General features: G+C 39.8%; 1 protein-coding gene and 2 pseudogenes across 6 annotated transcripts in view; all 3 read left to right on the plus strand.

The window, feature by feature from the left end:
• LOC136825530 (protein LZIC-like) overlaps positions 1-20,157 on the plus strand; it is a 233,824-nt gene that overhangs the window by 171,451 nt on the left and 42,216 nt on the right. For 3 of the 6 annotated variants that reach the window (XM_067082134.1, XM_067082137.1, XM_067082142.1), the window contains exon 5: positions 16,978-17,105. The exons of the other annotated variants lie outside the window; for them this stretch is intronic. In XM_067082134.1, the coding sequence (XP_066938235.1) occupies positions 16,978-17,004 (27 nt within the window). In that variant the 3' untranslated portion in view covers positions 17,005-17,105. The remainder of the gene's footprint in view (positions 1-16,977; positions 17,106-20,157) is intronic. 6 annotated transcript variants of the gene reach the window in all.
• Positions 12,230-12,330, plus strand: LOC136829030 (U6 spliceosomal RNA; annotated as a pseudogene).
• Positions 13,823-13,938, plus strand: LOC136828917 (5S ribosomal RNA; annotated as a pseudogene).

The raw sequence follows: 20,157 nt of genomic DNA on the forward strand, positions 1-20,157 counted from the left end.
GTACTCACTGATGATTCTAAATTTCAGAAAATTGATAACAAAGATTTTAAACTTATTTTTAAGAAAGAAGACGAAATTAACTGTTTTTTGAGATCTTTAAAAAATAAACAGATTATTACTCAAACTACTTATGATGAGCTTTTCGTCAGTGGATCATCTTATGGTATCATATATGGCCTCCCCAAAATACATAAAGAGAACGTGCCTGTAAGGCCAATCCTTTCTTCATATACTACACCCAACTACAAAATTGCAAAATACATAGTCCCTCCCTTGGAAAACTCTTTCAAAAATGAATTTACTGTTAACAGTTCCTTAGTATTTAAAAATAATATTTTATGTCGAAGATTCCGATCTGGTATGGCCAGTTTTGATATAGAGTCACTATTCACTAATATACCAGTGGAGGAAACAATCGATTATATTTTGGATACTGTTTTTAATGATCAGGAGAATGTGTACCACGGTTTTAACCACTTAGATTTAAAGAGCTGTTGGAGTTGGCAGTGCAGGACACAGCCATTGTGTATAACCCTTAAACGCCGAGCCTCTATTTACGAAAGTGTCTGCCGTATGCCGGCGGCGTTCGGGAGTTATTTGGGAAAAAATGTTTTCTTCAAAAATCACAGCACTTAGTTTTTAAGATTAAAAATCAGTTTTGTCTTTTTGACATTGCCTGAAGTTTAGTATGCAACCATCAGAAATGAAAAAAATATCATTATCATATATAAATATTGAAATATATGACACAAAAAAATTTCATATATATAATTGTATACAAATCGCACTGTATAAAACAGTTAAAAGCTAATGAGTTACTTTTTTATTTGTATTGTACACTAAATTGCGATGATTTTGGTATATAAATAAATTGTAAGAATGATCAAAGAAACATAGAGAAAATATTATCACAAAATGATGCATGAATTGCAATCGTGGACGAAAAAAGTTTTTAAAAAATTCACCATAAATCGAAATATTGTGCAGAGACTTCTGTTTGTTGCAAATGAAGGTAATTGATTGAATATTACTAGACTGTAAGTGTTTTAGCCATAATTGCAGTTTTGACCATTTCAGTTGGAGTTAAAGTTGACCAAAGTTCTAATTTTTCTATTTATTGTGATTTATATGAAAAATATTTCAAAACTGATAAAAGCTACAACCATGAGTTATTTTTTGTTGTATTCTATATGAAATTGCACACATTTTTATATATAAAACTTATGTAACAAACCAATATAAAACGGTGCAAAGACAAAGTGACGAAAGAATTTCTTGAGATGTTCGGGCCGAAGTTACCGCGGGGATGCAAGGAAAAGGTTTTAAAAAAATTCACCATAAATCGAAATATTGTGCTAGAGACTTCCAATTTGTTGCAAAATGAAGGTAAATGATTGAATATTACTTTAGAATGTAAGAGTTTTAGCTTATAATTGCGTTTTTGACCATTTCCGCGTCGAGCTGTTGGATCAAGGTTGAAATTTTATGAAAATATTTCAAAACTGATAGAAGTTACAACCATGGGTTATTTTTTGTTGTATTCTACATGAAATTGCTTACATTTTTATATATATATAACTTTATGTAACGACTAATATAAAACGGTGAAAAAATTACGACAAAGTGATGAAAGAATTTCAGAGATTTTCGGCAGAGTTACCGCATGCGGACATAAGGAAAAAGTTTTTTTTCAAAAATTCACCATAAATCGAATTATTGTGCTAGAGACTTCCAATTTGTTGCAAAATGAAGGTAAATGATTGAATATTACTAAAATGTAAGAGTTTTAGCTACAATTGTGTTTTTCGGCCACGGTTGAGTCAAAGCTGATCGAAGACTGAAATTTTACACATCATGATTTATATGAAAATATTTCAAACAGATAAAGCTACAACCATGGGTGTGTTTGTTGTATTTATATGAAATTGCACAAATTTTCATAAATAAAACTTTATGTAATGGCTAATATAAAACGGTGCAAAAATTACGACAAAAATGACGAAAGAATTTCTGAAATTTTCGCCGAAGTTACAGCCGGACGAAGCGAAAAGGTTTTTTCAAAATTCACCATAAATCGAAATATTGTGCTTGAGACTTCCAATTTGTTGCAAAATGAAGGTAAATGATTGAATATTACCAGAATGTAAGAGATTTGCTTACAATTGGGCGTTTTTCGACCATTTCCGTCGAAATAAGTTGACCAAGGTTGAAATTTTTTGTGCTGACGACGGCGTCCGCCGCCGGCCAACCGACAGACAATTTTAGTCGACTTTACAATGCGTCCAGTTTACGCAAGTGAAGGTGTAGTAGCAATGGTAATCCATTAACCCTTTAACGCCAAGCCCTATTTACAAAAACGTCCCATATGCCGGTGGCGTTTCGTGAGTTAGCTTGCCGGAAAAAAGTTTTTTCAAAAAATCACACGCTTTAGTTTTTAAGATTAAGAGTTCATTTTTGGCTCATTTTTTTTGTCATTGCCTGAAGTTTAGTATGCAACCATCAGAAAATGAAAAATATCATTATCATATATAAATATTGAATATATGACAGTGAAAAAAAACTCGATATAATTGTATACAAATCGCTGTAAGCAAAAACGGGTTAAAGCACGACTTAATTTTTTAGTTGTATTGCATATTACATTGCGATGATTTTGGTATATAACAAATTTTAAACGATCAAAGCAACACAGAGAAAATATTATCACAAAATGATGCATGAATTCATAACGCTGGACGTAAAAATTTTTTTTTCAAAAATTCACTATAATCGAAATATTGTGCTAGACTTCCAGTTTGTTGAAAATGAAGCCAATTGATTGAATATTACTACACTGTAAGTGTTTTAGCTGATAATTGCAGTTTTGACCATTTCGGTCGAGTTAAAGCTGACCAAAGTCGAATTTTTCTATTTATCGTGATTTATATGAAAATATTTCAAACTGATAAAAGCTACAACCATGAGTTATTTTTTGTTGTATTGTAAATGAAATTGCAACATTTTCATATATAAAACTTTATGTAACGACTAATATAAAACGGTGCAAATATTACGACAACGAGACGAAAGAATTTCTGAGATGTTCGGCCGAGTTAATGCGACAGACGTAAGGGAAAATGTTTTTTAAAATTACCATAAATCGAAATATTGTGCTAGAGACTTCAATTTATTGCAAAATGAAGTTAAACGATTGAATATTACTTAGAATGTAAGAGTTTTAGCTTACAATTGTGTTTTTTTACCATTTTGGTCGAGTTAAAGTTGACTGAAGGTTGAAATTTTGCAGTTATCGTGATTTATGTGAAAATATTTCAAAACTGATAAAAGCTACAACCATGAGCTAATTTGTGTTGTATTCTACATGAAATTGCACATTTTCATATATAAAAGTTTATGTAACGATTAATGTAAAACGATGCAACATTACGCATAACATGACGAAAGAATTTCTGAGATGTTCGGTCGAAGCTATCACAAGTAGACGTAAGGAAAAAAAATTTTTTCAGAAATTCACCATAAATCGAAATATTGTGCTAGAGACTTCCATTTGTTGCAAAATGAAGGTACATGATTGAATATTACTAGAATGTAAGAGTTTTAGCTTATAATTGCATTTTTTTACCATTTGGTCGATTAAAGTTGACCAAGCTTGAAATTTTGCAGTTATCGCGATTTATATGAAAATATTTCAAAACTGATAAAAGCTACAAACCGCGAGTTATTTTTCTGTTGTATTATATGAAATTGCGCACATTTCCATATATAAAGTTTATGTAACGACTAATATAAAACAGTGCAAACATTACTTAACGTGATTTTAAAGAATTTCTGGCGCGGACGTAAGGAAAAGTTCTTTTTAAAAAATCACCATAAATCGAAATATTGTGCAGAGACTTCCAATTGGTTGCAAATGAAGGTAAAATGATTGAATATTACTTAGAATGTAAGATTTTAGCTTACAATTGTGCTTTTTGACCATTTCGGTCGAAATAAAGTTGACCGGTTGAAATTTTGGCAGTTATTGGATTTATATGAAAATATTTCAAAACTGATAAAAGCTACAACCATGAGTTATTTTCTGTGTATTGTATATGAAATTGTACATTTTCATAAAACTATATGTAACGGCTAATATAGAACAGTGCAAAAGTTTACGACAAAATGACGAAAGAATTTCTGAAATTTTCGCCGAGTTACCATATTGGCGTAAGAAAATGTTTTTTCAAAAATCACCAGTAAATCGATATATTGTGCTGATTTCCAATTTGTTGCAAAAATGAAGGTACATGATTGAATATTACTAGAATATAAGAGTTTTAGCTTACAATTGCGTTTTTTCATGGGCACCTGCCAGATATATCGTGCTGTATTCTCCAAAGGTTGAAAATTTTGTAGTTGACGGCTGCCCATGCATTCAACAGACAGGTAGGTTAGTACCCATTCCAACAGACTGGGAGGGTTAAGGCGTTCATTGATATTTTTATTCACATTTTCTGAGTCGCCGGACTGACACCTGTCCACCTGTTTTTAAGCCTTTTTATATCGAAATTTGTTGTCGCATACAACACTTTGTTTTTTAAAGACTGGATCTGTGACTTGGCATACGCTCTTTGTGGACCGTTTCAATTTTCTTTGACTTTCTTATAATTAATTATATTTTAGACCTCTGTCATCCCGATGACTGATTTCTACTTTACGGTTCCACAAGAAAAGGTGGTCTTGACAGAATTTTACACTTCTTGCTTTTATGATTTTGTAATTGAATTTACCAACTCTTTCCCAGGGCCATAACATTACATCTAATGTGCCCATCTTTTTATAAGGAAATAGGTTTTCTCTATGATTATTTTAAATCAACTGCTATCCATCCAATTTATTTTTAAAATATATTAAGAAAACATTGATAAGTCCTTTCACCTCCTACTAGTACACACCTGTAATAAATTAATTATTATATAAGTTTTCCATTCACGCATGACACCTCTTTCCCCCAACCTAAAAAGGATTTTGGAATTATTTTCCTGCAATTGACGTGAAGCTCATATTTAAGAACCTAAGAACTATTGGCGGTATGTTTCGTCACAAAAGAAAAACTGCCCCTTTAATATAGTCCATTGTTGTTTATTTATTTACTTGTTGTCAACTGTCATTGTCAGACCAGGGAGGGAAACATGCATCGCTTAAAGTGAGATGTGACACACATATTGGCATTAGCTTTCACACTGGGTGCAAGTTGTCCAATCCCGAAACATCAAATATTAGAAATCACATAAAACTATGCAAAAGTAAAATAAACTATAATGATTTTAAGATTATACTGACCAGCCAACATGAATACCACCTCCTTATTCTTGAATCATTAGTAATCAAGAAGCTTGTTCCCTCTTTGAACAATTATTCCTCGTCCACACCCCTGTATATAGCTTAAACCACACCCCACCTTATGTTTATTATTTTTTCATACAGCAGCTAAACTTTGAGGATTAAGGTCTGTTAGTTGAAATATTCTAGTTCGTTCTCTCTTTTTTTAACAATTTTATTTTAAGTTTAGCTTTTGTATTGATGTTTTACTTTGTCAAAATTTATTTGTATATACATTCTAACTTTTCTTGCTGTATTTGTATATTTTACTTTGTATTTTTAGCCTTGAGGATGAGACAAGGATCTGGAACCGTAGGCCATGATGAATAAAGGAAAACCATATATCAAGCTGTCTGCGTTAGTGCTTTCTTGTGTGTGTATATATATATATATATATATGTATATATATATATATATATATATTTAGTATATATATATTGTATATATAATATATAATGTAATGTTTTCTCTAGTTGTGAACAGTAACAACTGTTGGTGCCTGATCTTTTAAGCGTACCTAAAACATCTAGTTTTTGTTCTCCATCATCAGATAGGGGTCACTTTTCAGAAGGATAAACCTCAGGTTCATAAATCCTTGAAATCTTCAGATTTAATTTCTACACTTAAAAAGCAGTGTTTTGTAGAGGTTTTTGAAAAAGTTATTGTCAGATGATGAAGTGGATTTTTAATTACCTCAACTGGGTGAGATTAGATCTGTGAGATTATGGTGTTAGAGGAGACAAAACCTCCAGAATTATCTTTAGGAGTCGAGTTACATAAGAATTGGCAATGGCTGCTATCTTCAGGAACATTAGGCAGAGTATACTAAAGAGGAGCTCTGAAACAGGTTTCAAGAAACATAGCTACTACCAACTCCACAGATTTTCTCCCCTTCCAGTGTAGGATTAAAAAGATTTTATGAGTCAGCTGGTAATCACACACACACACACCTATAAAACTCATCAAGGATGTCTTTGCCTCACATCCCAAGCCAACAGTGGTATTGTTGCTCGAGAAAATTCTAAGAAAAATTCTATTAATGGCTAACGGGAAACAGTAAGTCCTTGTAGCTAATTGCAAGCGTATATCCAGTGCTACAGAGAATTTTGAAAATTTCACCTGGCCCAAGAGGTTGGTTGCTTTGCTTGGCAGAGCTTCCATCCCATATGTTTTTATTAGGATGTTGGTCTACTTAGCAAATATACTATTCTTTAGAATGTGAGTATGTCAGATAATACTGTATGTGTAAGCACTTTTGCCCTGCCCCTGTAATCAAGAAGGTAACTTAGAGGCTAGATGCCACAACAACTCAAGCTGTCATGAGAACTTGAGGTAGCTCAACTCTAGACAGCATCAGTCTCTAGATGAAGGACTTCTATAGGACTCAGTTATCTCTGTATCTCAGAAATAATCATGAGTTTCATGTTACCACAGCTTGGAGATCTTATCCAGTGATCCCAAATAGGCATTCAACTCTAAGGAGGCAATGTTTGCCCTTTTGCTTCAACAGTGGAGGCAGTAGTACTCAGAAGTCTCCTTTGTTTCCTTTTGGGAACCAGCCATACACTTGTAGGAGATAAGGCATGTCTGCAGAAATACTAGCACGACGGGCAGGAAATGTATGAAAACCCTTGGGTTGTTAAATCTTGAAGGAAGGTTACTGGCTCCCATTTCTGTAGACAGGTTTCCCTCCTCAATCTTTTCATCCAATAAAGTGTTAGTCCCATGTAAGTGATGCATTATAATTCCTGGCATTATACAGTAGTACTATGAAAGGAAATCCATGTTGGCCAAAGTGATAATAGAAGTAGCTACAAGGGATCCCAGCTAGTTTTACTGCAGGCTGTTTACAGTCCCAAAGGCTTCTTAGGGTTGAAAGCCAAAAGTCAACTTTAGTATTCTGGACTGTTATCTTCAGCTCTTTTGCCTTCGTGGGTGGAGGCAGATGCCTGATCTGGTGCTGCATTTGGAAGGACAACACTCGTGTTTCTGGATTTGAGAGCCAAATGCTTTCAAGTTCTTGTTCTTAGGTCTTCCAGGGAATGCCTCTGGTTCTTTTGGCAAGACAAGATCTTCCAGTTAAAGAACCTGTGTTTGTTCTTCACTCAGGTAATAGCCCCATTTGTAGTCTTGAGTTTTCAGAAAAGACATCAGGTTGACAAGATATCTGGCTGACTGGCTGATCTTGGTATATTCATCCGAGGAGTTCATCAGCACCTCAGCTGTCTCATCAATCTATGCCAATACCTTGGTATAATCATCATATGGGAGAAGTTGTACCTGATTCCAGCAAAATGTTCAACTTATACCATATATATATAAGGACGTAGACATTACTACCTTTACAGTTTGCCTAACAAGGGAGAGAAAACAAATGTTCCACTTTCTTTTTTCAAAAGCTTCTGTAGCCCCTGACTGATCCTTCATTCTCTGGAAAAGTTACCATCACACAGTTATTTCAGGTTGAGACTCTCCAGAGGACTTCCTAGGACAGCTTTCCATCAAGGTCCTGTTAAACTTAGAGTGATGGCAATATCAACACAAAGTTCATCTTGTTACGTCATGAGAGTTACTATTATTTACCATCCAAAGAAAGTTGAGGCTTCAATGCTGAACCTAGTGGCTTCAGGCCAATGGTATTTAGAGAAGCACTTAAGCAAAACATTCTCCCCTGAAACTCAAGGTAGTTTTTCTAGTTCTGCAACTTCCAGTTCCACGGGTCCTACAAAACTGTAAAGATAATGTCAAACAACATCAAAGTTGCTTACCTTAGAATGAAGGAGGCATAAAATCTTCAGTGATGTACCACCTAGCACGGGAAATCTTAATATGGAGCCAATATCTCAGTGTCACCCTACTTTCCAGGTTCATCATAGGGAAGCACATCAGCTTGGCAGACTTCCTGAAAAGACAAGATCAGGTGCTAACATTAGAGAGGCCTCTACATCCAGAAGTGTGCCATGCTCTGAGGAAGCTGTTGTGGGTTACCCCTTGATGGATTTATTTGCAGAGTCTAAACTACAAGCTTCCCAATTACTGTTCCACTCTGCCAGATGAGGCACCTTGCTCAAGTAGTGTGTTCATGGTCCCATGAAACAGTGAAGAGCTGTATGCATCTCCTCTATTCTCTGTGATAATACCAGTTCTTGAGAAGTTCTGCCAAGCAGTCAACACATGCAGGAAGCTGTTGGGGGGTTACCCTTAATGGACTTATTTGCTGAGAGTCTAAACTACAAGCTTCCCAATTACTGTTCCACTCTGCTATATGAGGCATCTTGCTGAAGCAATGTGTTCATGGTCACAGTGGACAGTGAAGAGCTGTATTCATCTCCATTTTTTGCAATAATACCAGTTCTTGAGAATTTCTGCCAAGCAGTCAACACATGCATGATCTTGATAGCCATATTTAAGCCTCAGCAGGCATGGTTTCTAGATCTTGAGTTATTATTAAATCTGCCAAGATCTCTTCTAAATTAGTAGAATCTGTTACACTGGCCCCACTTCTTGCATTTTCTTCAGAACTTGAGCATCCTCACCTACCTGTCTCTGTCTATCAAGAGAGGAATTACCAGGAGACAGTTTTCAAGCCAAGCTGTAGGAGTCATCGCCAAGTCTGTCAAAAGTCTAAAGTCCAGCTGAACCAGTCCAAGTGGCATGCCTTTTCTTATTGTTAGAAGAAGTGATGATCCAGTCTTTGCCATGATTTCCCAGGTAGCAGACTTCTTGCTGTTTTTGTGTCACTCAAGAAGTCTTTCAATTTCAGCTGTGAAGGTTTACAGGTCAGCTCTATAACAGGTTTTTGAAATCAGGGCCCATGACTTGAGCTCCTTTAATCAGCTATGGATGTTCTAGTGGTTTTAGGTTGAGAATTTCTGAGAAACTTCAAACAACCTTATAGGATGTCACTTGTTTCAAAACATCTTTCAGTTTCATGTTATGAGCCCTTAGAGGAAGCTCCCTTAAAGGATGTCTATATCAAGACTACTTTCTTAGCATCACAAGCATTTGCAAGGTTGCAAGTTACATGCCTTTTCTAGTCAAGGTACACCAAGAACCCCCCCACATTATTGGACTTCATACATACCTGGTTCTATGGCCAAACTCAATCTGCACCATCACACCTTTTGCTTCCTCCTTTTGTTTACCAGTCAATGCCAGTATAACAAGGGGATAAGGAAGATCTGCTGTTATGGTCAGTGAGAGCTGTGAGGGTTTATCATTGGAAGACCACACCTTACAGAAGGGTGGTGGTGCTGTTCAAAATTGTTGTTAGCCCCCAGCACATGTGAGATGGAAGTATCTAAAAGCTACTGTTTCTTATTAGCTTAGGAAAGCCATGTTCATGGATTACCAGGACTAATAAGTTATAGGCATAAAATTTTTAAAGTCGGGAGTCATGAAATTTGGGCAGTATCTACATCATGGACCTTAAAGTCAGTTTAGAATTGGAAGCTAATTTTAATTGTGCCTCTTGGTAATCTAGTAATTGTGGAAAATTCTGTTTGAGAAAGGTAACTCATAAAGCTTTTAGTAACTTCTCTGTTGACCTAATCTTTGCTGCAAGTAAAATTATCTCTTCTCTCTCTTGTTGATCGCAAACCCTTATGACTTACTCCTCAGCCTCATAACTCCCCAACTGTAATGTATAGCATGGAACTGTGGGGTATCTGCCTCTGTGCTTTATAGATGAGGTGAGTATATTTCTTTCGTTTCAAGTACAATTATGTGGAGTTTTGACCCATACAGATTGGAGACAGGTATCTGTTCATTTTCATGACCAAGACTCCTAATTCCAGTGGTTGGTCTGGCTCCAAGGGCTCCAACTTTATACAGGTACAATATTATAGGATTAACAAGAGTCATTCCACTCTCAGCTGTAAGGCAGAAAACATGGAAAATGTAATGGGGCTTTTTAAGGCTTTTGTATAGTAGTAGGTTTGTATACAGTTATCAACTTTAATCTTTACAGAAAAAATCCATTTTTCATAATTTCAAAAACCATACTCTTGCATATCATGATAAAAATGTTCCTTTGATGAATTTAGTCAAGTTTGAAGAGTTTCATTCACATTTTTCCAGAAATAAAAAAGAATAGTTATGTTCAAATTTCACACAATAAAGTGATATTTTTTGTTCACTGAGACTTACCTGACTGGTTATATATAGCTGTATTCTCGAAGGTCCGACAGAATTTCAAATTTGGCGGCACACGAAGTAGGACTTCGGTCAGGTGGTTAGTACCCATTCCCTGCCGCTGGGAGGCGGGTATCAGATCCATTCCCATTTTCTATTCAGATTTTTCTCTGTCGCCGGACTGTCAACACCTGTTGTCAGTTCCTCCGCCTTTGATTTCAAATTTTGTTGTCACTTAAGTATTTTAGTTTTTTTTGGTATTAAACTGGATCTGTGACTTGGCATCGCTCTTTGTGGACCGTTTTTGATTTTGCTTTTGACTTTTCTTATAATTAAGATGTCTTACCTCTAGCTATCAGAGGTCTGTAGCTTGGGTGAATGTAAGGTGAGGCTATCAAGACTTTGATAGTTCCTCACTCTTTATGTTGTTGTAAGGGTGTTCAATGCTCTATGATAATCGGTAATGAATAGTGTGGGATTGTCTGAGGTGAGTGGAAGAAATATGAAGCCTATATGCTTAAATTGGGCGTGATAGGCTGAGGAAATCTTCCTCCTAGAGTGCATCCTTAGTTGGACAGTCTGGGTTTTTCTCCTACTAGTAACCCTGTAATAAATTTATTACTAACCCTGTAGTTTGTTGCTGCAGAAGGTAATTCCCTGGCTCTCGTTTTGTTGCAGGGGTCAATGTTCGTGCTCTTGAAACTAAAGTGAATGCAATTCAAACGCATAGTGTTAGTGCTAGTGCCCTAGTGTTGTGGAGGGCGTCAGATCGGCCTATAATGCCTCTAGGCCTGGACCTCTGTCGAACTCCCAGGACCAGGAGGGCATCTATAAAGCCGCATGAGGGGTTCGGGGCTTCCCACCCGATCTGGCATCCCTTTGGCAGGTCCTGATGACGCTACCCAGGCTGCCAGGGGATCGTGCTCAGGCACGCATCCTGAGATTACTTCTCGTCCTCCGACACGTCCTCCCTGGCCTCCGGGGTTGAGCTCTCAGGTTGGACTCTCGCCCTCTTAAGAGAAGCTTAGAGGAGAGGGCGCTTCACGTCCTCTTCCTCTAGACGTTTGTACTCTTCCCGAAAGTTGCGTGGATATTCCTCTGCAGAAGAGAATAAAGTGTTTTTCAGAATGATCACTCTACTCGACCCCCTGTCGCGCTAAGGCAAGGGCCAGAGCTTCTTCCCCTGTGGAAGGAAGTATACGTCTCTCGCCCCCTTTCCTTCTCTCAGGTTCAGCCCTTCTCCCGAGAGAGTGGCTTCTCCAACGCGTAAGATTTTGTTGGGTTTGCAACAACAGCTGGATGCTCTCATGAACCTTTCAAGATTCGTATCTGCCTGTTAAGACACAGACTTTCACCTTCGTCTCCCCTTGTGGAACGATACAGAGCGTCTGTCGTCTAGAGAGGTGTTTAGTGGCTTCCTATTTGTCTTCCCGAGTTGAGGTGTTGGCCTTTTCTCTTGTCGCGCCAGGAGCGCGTCTTGCTCTGCGTGCGCTTCTCACGCTTCACGCGCTCCTCACCTTGGCTCGAAGGCGCGCTTAGCCATGACGCTTCGCGGCGCCACGCTGTGACTCTCTTCTAGTACTTGCCCACGGAGCCTCTCATGGCGTCACGTCATGGCGGTAAAGCGTTTCGCTTCGACCGTATAGCTTCAAGTCTTGTGTTGACACGCTCCAGTTGTTCATCATGTCGCTAACTTACCCGCTTCCAACATCTGATGTCCTTCTTAATTTAGCCAGTACTTGCTTTGGCAGTACATATACTAATTTAAACGATACAGAGAAGATTGCATGGCTCTTCGCAGGGATGACACGCTAATCGTAAGCGTTCCACATTTTATGTTTACTATCATTACTCTAGTTGTTGACTTCTTCGTTGAGGGTAGTTCCCGCTTACGTATCGGCGAATCGGAACTACTTTCACCACTCACTCAAGACCCTCCAGCTGCGGAAGAACATCCTCTTTCGTCACAGCCTTTGTATGAAGAGAAACTTCTTTCGTCTTCTTCTTCCTCTGATTATCAGACTCTGGCTTTTTTCTTAAGGATCTGTTTCCTGAGACTTTTCAACCGTCGGCTCCTCTCTCTCCACCTTCGCAGTTGTCTTTGTCTTAAGGGGAGCGTTTGACGAAAAAATCGGAAATAAAATTTTCTGGGATATTTTATATATGGCATCATACATATCCTGACTATCTTCTCAGAAAGTTTTATTTAAAAGTTCGCTACAGTTAGAAGTTATAAACAAAACAGTAACCTATCATAGTCATTTACATTTTTCATATAATGTAATGATATTGTCAGTATATCGGTGGTAATTTCCTTTTAGCTATGAAATAATATCTAATGTAATGATCTATGGCAACCCTGTGGACATAGTACGATCATCAGCTTAAAGACAGGAATGCCGCAGGGCAGGGCAGTCAGTGGCAGTCAGTCAGTAGCAGCTCAGAGCTTGACTAAGTAAATTCTGGCCAACCTCCCAGCCGTGTTTGACACCTCTTCATTTAGCTTCATTTAGAAGTTATATTACTTTGCAGGTCTATTTTTGGCTTTCATTATGTCATAAAACATCAAACTGTGTAACGGCAAGCAAATAAATACACAGAGAAGCAAAAATATCGTTTTTCTCAAAACTAAAGTTATCGACATTCAAACTGCATCTCCTTCATAACGCTTGCACCGATCTCAGATACAAAAAAGTAAAAGAAAGCTAAATGTTTGCATAACAAAGGGGCTTCCATGGGAAGCAACACGAGACCCGCACCACGAGAAGAGTTTTTTCCGAAGGAATGTCACTTCCAAGAGAGGTAGCAAGTGACTCCCTTCATCTCCAGACTCCTTTGCAACCAGGCTTCATTTTTGCACAAGCCTGGAAAGAGTGAGGGCAGACGTTTGGTCCCTCCTACTGTTAGAGAGAGGTTACTTGATTCCCTTCCTGTCTCCTCCTCTTTTGTTTTTTGTTTCCCAACTGCCTTCCTGTCAAACAGAAAATTGTTTGACCTGCTCAACAGATGTTCGAGCGGAGAGCAGTGGAACAGATCTTGACTCGGTGTTCCCGGGATTTTACTACAGATTGTTTCTAGTCCCAAACTTTCAGTAGGCTGGAGACCCGTCTTGACGTCAACAGGTCGAACAACTTGGTCCGGAAGGAAAAGTTCAAGATGGAGACCTCGCAGTCAATACTAGGAGCCCTTCATCCCGAGGGATTGGATGGTATCTTTGGATCTCCAAGATACTTATCTTCACGCCCCAATTCATCCACGTTCGGTGAAGTATCTCAGGTTGTCTTGGGGACTAGACGTACCAGTTCAGGGCTCTCTGCTTTGGACTCTGCACAACAGCCATACCGCGTTGAAAACACCGCTTCTCGTCCGATCAGCGAAGTTAAGCAACGTTGGGTCTGGTCACCGTGGATGGTTGACCGCCTGGAACACCAGATGCTGTTGGCGTCACATTTTGCTCCGAGGGGTGTTTACCGTCTCTCATGAAAAACGTTGCGATGCAGTTGCATCTGTCGCACGTCAGACTTGGACGACTGGTTGATTGGCGCCGTCGGCGAAGTATCTGGAGGACCTTCAGTTGACTCTGCAACTCGTGAAGTCCCTGGGACTTCTGGTCTGTGGAGAAGTCGCAGCTGATCCCCCTCACTGTCCATTGTGTCTGGGAATTCAGATCTATTCAGCGGCTTTATAGCGTCTCCGTCGCAAGAACGGCAACTTCTATACTCGAAAAAGTTTCGGCCTTCTTGGAAAAGGAAACATGCTAGGTGAAGGAAGGAATGAGTCTGCTGGGACCATTTCCTCGCTGGAGAAGTTTGTTTTCTGGGGAGTCTGCATCTCAGGCCTCTTCAGTTCTTTTTGTTGAGAACTGACAAAGCAAGGAAGACTTGAAAGAGGTGAGAATTCTTCCTTATATAAAGAGGATCTGTGGTGGTGGCTCGATCCAACGGAATTGCAGAAAGGGATCTCCCTCAAGCTTCTGAACCCCAACCTAGTGTTGTTTTTCAACGGGTCGTCCAACAGGTTGGGGGGCAACACTAGAGGGAGGAAAGTGTTAGGAACCTGGAGAGAGGAACAGGTGTCCTGGCACATCGACTTCAAAGATTTGGCGGCTATCTTTTAGCTCGCCAATTCTTGAGTCCAAGTTTGCCGTGTAGTTCTAGCAAACTCGGACAATACTTGTTCCCCTGTTCAGCCTTGCAAGAGATTATTCTTTGAGCCTATGCTCGCAACATTTCGATTCTCACAAGTTTTGTGGCAGAGGTCGAAAATGTTCAAGCAGACCTGCTCTGTTAGCCATCAACTCCTGCCAAGGAATGGACCCTTCATCAGGAGGTTTGCCAAGATTTTTGGAAATTTTGGGGTCGCCATCTTGTGGATATTTTCACGACCTCAAGAACAGCGAGGCTCCCTCTGTAAAGCTCATCTGTACTCGACCCTGGGGCAGTTGCGATGGTGCTCTTCCCTGGGATTGGACGGGAATAGATGTTTACGCCTTTTTCCCGTTCTAAATTCTGGGAGAAGTCATACGCATGAGTTCGCGGCCTCACAAGGGACGAGGATGACTCTCATCCCCATGTTTTGGCCTTCGAACCACTGGTTCTCAGAGTTTCTCTTCTGGTTGGTAGACGTTCGAGGACCCTTCCTGAGAGCAGACCTGCTCATACAAACCCACTTCACGAGATATCTTTGAATCTCCCGCTCTGAACCTGACTGCTTTCAGACTATCGAAACTTGGTCAGAGCGAAGGGGTTTTTCTGGCCAGGTGGCACGGGCCATCGCTAGAGCCAGAAGTTCTTCATCTAAAGGATATATCTAGCGAAGTGAGCAACCTTCAAAGGTTGGTGTAGAAAGAAGGGCTTTTTCCTCTTCCTCTATCACTGTGAGCCAGGTTGCGGATTTTCTCCTTTACTTAAGAGAAAAACTCGATATAGCAGTTCCGACTATCAAGTGTTATCGGAGCATGCTTTCGATTGTATTCAGACACAGAGGATTAGCTTTGTCTGACAATAAGGACCTCCACGATCTTACGAGCTCTTTCAAGACGTCCAAGGTTCCTCAGCTGATTTCCCCTGCTTGGAACTTGGACGTAATGCTCAAGTTTTGATGTTTAGTCCTTTTGAGCCTCTCCACTCTGCATCTCTTAAGGATGTTACTCGAAACGGCATTCCTGCGGCGAAGAGAGAGTGAGAAGTTCGAGGCCGTCATGGGGCTTCAAGGAACACAATGCTGTCTATTCTTTAAGCCCTAAGTTCTTGGCTAAGAATGATAGGTCTTCTAACCCTTGGCCTGAGACACTTTGAAATTAAAGGTTTAGCAGACCTTATTGGACAGGAACCTGAGGGAGTTCTATGTCCAGTTAGAGCTCTCAAGTACTACCTTAAAGAACACAGGACACTCGTGGTCCATTGGATGTTTTATGGTGTTCTGTGAGGCAACCAGTTAAACCTATGTCGAAGAATGCACTGGCATTCTTCATTAGAGACGTCATTAAGGACGCACACTCTAGTTGTGACGACTCCAACTTCAAGTTGTTGAGAGTTAACGCTCACGAGGTGAGGGCAGTTGCTACCTCCATGGCGTTCAAGAAAATATGGTACTCAGTGACATTTTTAGTGCCACATTTTGGCGAAGTCAATTCGGGTGTTTGCCTCACACTCTTGGCAAGATGTTTAGGTAGCATACGAAATTGCTTTTCGCTGGGACCATACATTGCTGCTTCAGCAACCTTGGGACAAGGGGTAACTCTGATCCTATCCCCTTTTAATTGTGTTTTTGTGGTTGTTGGGTCGACTACTGGAGGCAGTCTTCCCAATCCTTTGCAAACTAACGCTTTAGGTGTTGGTTAGGTGGTTAGTAATGCTCTTTTGTCCTCTTTGTATGGGCTATGATCTAGTCACATTGTGGTCACGCCCCGTTGACAGATCATCTAGAAGTCGCCAGCTATATAGGTCACTACCGCTGGGGTCTCTAGTAAAGCAGAAGCAGACTAGAGTGACAGTAACCACTCAGTCAGCTACGCTATCAGATAAGGAACCAAAATAATTTTACCAATAATTGGTTTTTTCCTATTTCTTGGCTGTCTCTACCCCCTCCAAAGGTGGTATTCAGCTATATATATATCTGGCAGGTAAGTCTCATGAACAAAATGATATTTTAATGATAAAATAAAGTTTGTTCATACTTACCTGGCAGATATATATATTTATATTGCCCTCCCTCCTCCCCTCAGGAGACAGTGGCGTTAGAAAATCTGAATAGAAAATGGGAATGGTTCCTGATACCCGCCTCCCAGCGGCGGGAATGGGTACTAACCACCTGACCGGCCACTCGTGTGCCGCGAAATTTGAAATTCTGTCGGACCTTCGGAGAATACAGCTATATATATATCTGCCAGGTAAGTATGAACAAACTTTATTTTATCATTAAAATATCATTTTTGTGGGTAACTACAGTCATAAAAAGTAATAACAAGTTCTGTAACTGCAGGTTGAAATTCTTAGTACATGGCAATAATCTTTATGGGAGATATTTTTTGGCACAAGAAGAGTTTTTCGAGTTAGAATGCCATGCTTCTTCCCTCCTGAAAGATTTTGATAAGGTTACTGATGAAACTGGTATGTACTGATGGGTATTTCAGAATTGTTACATTATATTATCATTTTTCATTTAAATTTAGTCAGTATTGTTGTTGAACTCGTATGTTTCAGCCTTGAAAATAAAAATTTAAAATAATTACATTTCCTAGATAGAAACCAACTATTTTAGTGTTGGTCGTAAGAATGGATTTTTTCTGCTTTAAAAAATAGTCATCAGTTGAAAATAAGTATTTATCTTCCTTTCAAATATACTGTAGGATCATTACAAGTGTTATCGCCACAACAATGTCACAGTTAGTCGGCGTTTAAGGGTTAACATCAAATGATCACTTATTTCCTAGGTGAACTCTTCGGTAATTTTCCTAAGCTGAAAAGAGCGAAACCATCTTATGACAAGAGTCATCAGTAAAGTGCCTCTGTGATCTGAAGAGCTCATTTTACAAAATCTGTAATATATTTCATCCAGGGATATTTTATCATGACTTGATAGTTACAACAAAGCTATGTACAATGAAACCCCTTCCCTGGGCTTGCCCTCTGGGGCCAAGACCTGATGAATTAGTGGATCATTCTGTCATTTAATATCTCCAAATTTCATACCTGTGGAGGATTTCCCACCACCAATCTCCTTACAAAATGAAGGATATGATGTGCATTTGATCAGTACATTATATAAAAATATTGTGATAACTTGTATTGAAAGGGTACCATCAGAATTGGCTAATGGCACCCTTTCCTGATGCTATCTTACATGAGACTTAAAACCTTGATAGTGCAGTGATTCTATCTCCTGAAAGGCAATACCAGTCAAAATTGATACTGGCACTAATTTTCTTTCCTTGCTGTTGCAAGACAGCAGCCCTCTGAGCTCAGTCAACATGGAACCCAATTAGAGTAGTTTAGTTATGCACAGCCCCATTGGTCAAGGGCAGTTTAACACTATATATAAGAACAATATGTATATATTCAGTTTTTAACTGCCATCCTAAGTTCTTATTCCATCCAGTAATCCCTCGAATTTCATTCCAAAGGCATTGTTTTCATTTACCAAAAACACTGCCAAAGCTTTATCTCTTTAAAATCGACACGTCCGAGATATAAATTTTCAAACTTTGTTTTGGGGACAGCTGATACAATTGGCGGAGACCTAACCCCACCGGATGCGGTGGTTGTTGCGTGTAGGAGACATACCCATAAACCCAGGTCAGTTTTATTCTCGAACTATTTGGAGCATCTTACCCGTAATCTGCCTCAAACTGTTTGGGTTCCTTTGTCTGCTTGCACTTGGTTGTGCGTCTCTCCTTGGTGAAGTACTCATTGCCTGTTTATTTATCTGGCTAGCCTGCTGCTCTGGGTTTCGTGAGCTATGTCAGATTCAAGCTTCTCGATCCAGAGTTTGCGTTAAAGGGAATTTGTGCTCCGCCAAACTAGTTAAACTTAAATCGATACCATTCTTTGTGTACAGCATGTAGTGGTCAAAGTGTTCCCAGGAGACACATGCAGTGAATGTATGGAATGGAGTCAGGAGTTTTGGCAAACATACAGTTTCCCATCAGATTAAGCTGGTTAGGGATAGGGATAGGAAAGCCTTTAGCGTAAGGAGCTAGGTTATCATTCTTTTTTGGTGGCATTGGCGTCCACCTCCTCTGCTCGGCTGTTCCTTCCTCCTCTCCTACCCCCCTCCTCTGCCGCTGCTCTTTCCGGCTCAAATTCCCCCTCTTCTTTACCAGCTTCCCAGAATGTTTTCCCTTTTCAAGCCCAGCCTCGAGGCTGATAAATCAGAAAATTTATTTTTTCAGAAATCAAAAGCGCAAATGAACGGTTTCATGGAGTCGGTCTTAAGTTTAGTGCGTGACACACATCTAGTCCGGCGTTAAGTCCTTGATGACGTCAGTGTTGGTGTTGGTGATAACAATGTGGTTGTTCGCGAAAACGTTTCATACCGAGTCTGCTCGTTTTTCTGAGTCTTTTGAGCAAAGGCAACTGTCCCAAGTCTTCTGAGGCTGAAGACAGTCGGCGCTTAAAAAGGTCAGAAATTTTGCCACAATTCCAGGCTCATCCTCTAAGGCACAGGAAAGCCTTAGTCCAGAGTGGCGGAAGTAATTTTTGACTCGTTTTTATTGAGCGTGTTAAAAGCTTTAGGGAGGCGTGAAAATGATCCATCGACGCTGTCGATATTTTCGCCAATCGCCGATGTTCATCGTTGATGGTGTCCCCAGAAACTTCATCAAAGGCGGTCAGGCAGTCGAAAGCGGCACTACCTGAAAGCTCTTCAGGTGAGAGTAGAGCAGTTCATCTTCCAGTCTCTTCAATTCCAGCTCTTCGATCCCCCTCCTCGTCGCCATCGAAGTGGATCAGACCTCTTGGCCCATAAAGCGTTCTTCGGATAATTCCTGCCTAGGGTTACTAAACTCTTCAAGAAAAGGACAACCAGCCCTATACCTTTTGCTCAGCTGGGGATCCGATCAGAAGATACATTTCAGAAAACTTCCTCCCAGGTCCCTAAAGTGCAGTCAAGAGGCCTAACTCCAGGGTTGTTTTATCAAGGGCCCGGCCCTCAAGACCCCTCCTCCTGCACACGGTGTAGGAGCCTTTGGCTACATCCTCGCCCTCCCAGCAGTCTATTCTGTTGGAAGGGAAGCTAGAAAAGGTAGTCCGCAAAGTCCTTGGTATTCCTGAGGATAGAGAAGTCGTCCCTCCTCAACTCCTGGACGGTCTGCACGGAACCCATTCTTTCTGGTGAAGAGGAAGGCCCATGTGAATCGGGGCCTTCTTCACATTACGCTTTTCTACTCAGCTTTTTCTGCTGCAGATTTACCCATAACATTTTCAGCCGACAGCATTGTCTTTCTCCGAACAATTGCGTCTGGGAAAACAAGGTCCTGCCTCTTCACTTCCCCAAGTTGGTACTCTCCACCATACTCCAAGCATTAAAGAAGAGGCGTGGTTGGAAGCTAGAGGTCCTCGGATAAAAATTGTCGTTTGCGTACCCTCCTTCAAAGCTGTGAAAAGGAGGCAAAATTATTACAGCACAGGAGCTTCTCCTTCACTGAGGAAAAATTTCAGCACA

The sequence above is a fragment of the Macrobrachium rosenbergii genome, chromosome 3, assembly GCF_040412425.1.
Source record: "Macrobrachium rosenbergii isolate ZJJX-2024 chromosome 3, ASM4041242v1, whole genome shotgun sequence".
Classification (NCBI taxonomy): domain Eukaryota; kingdom Metazoa; phylum Arthropoda; class Malacostraca; order Decapoda; family Palaemonidae; genus Macrobrachium; species Macrobrachium rosenbergii.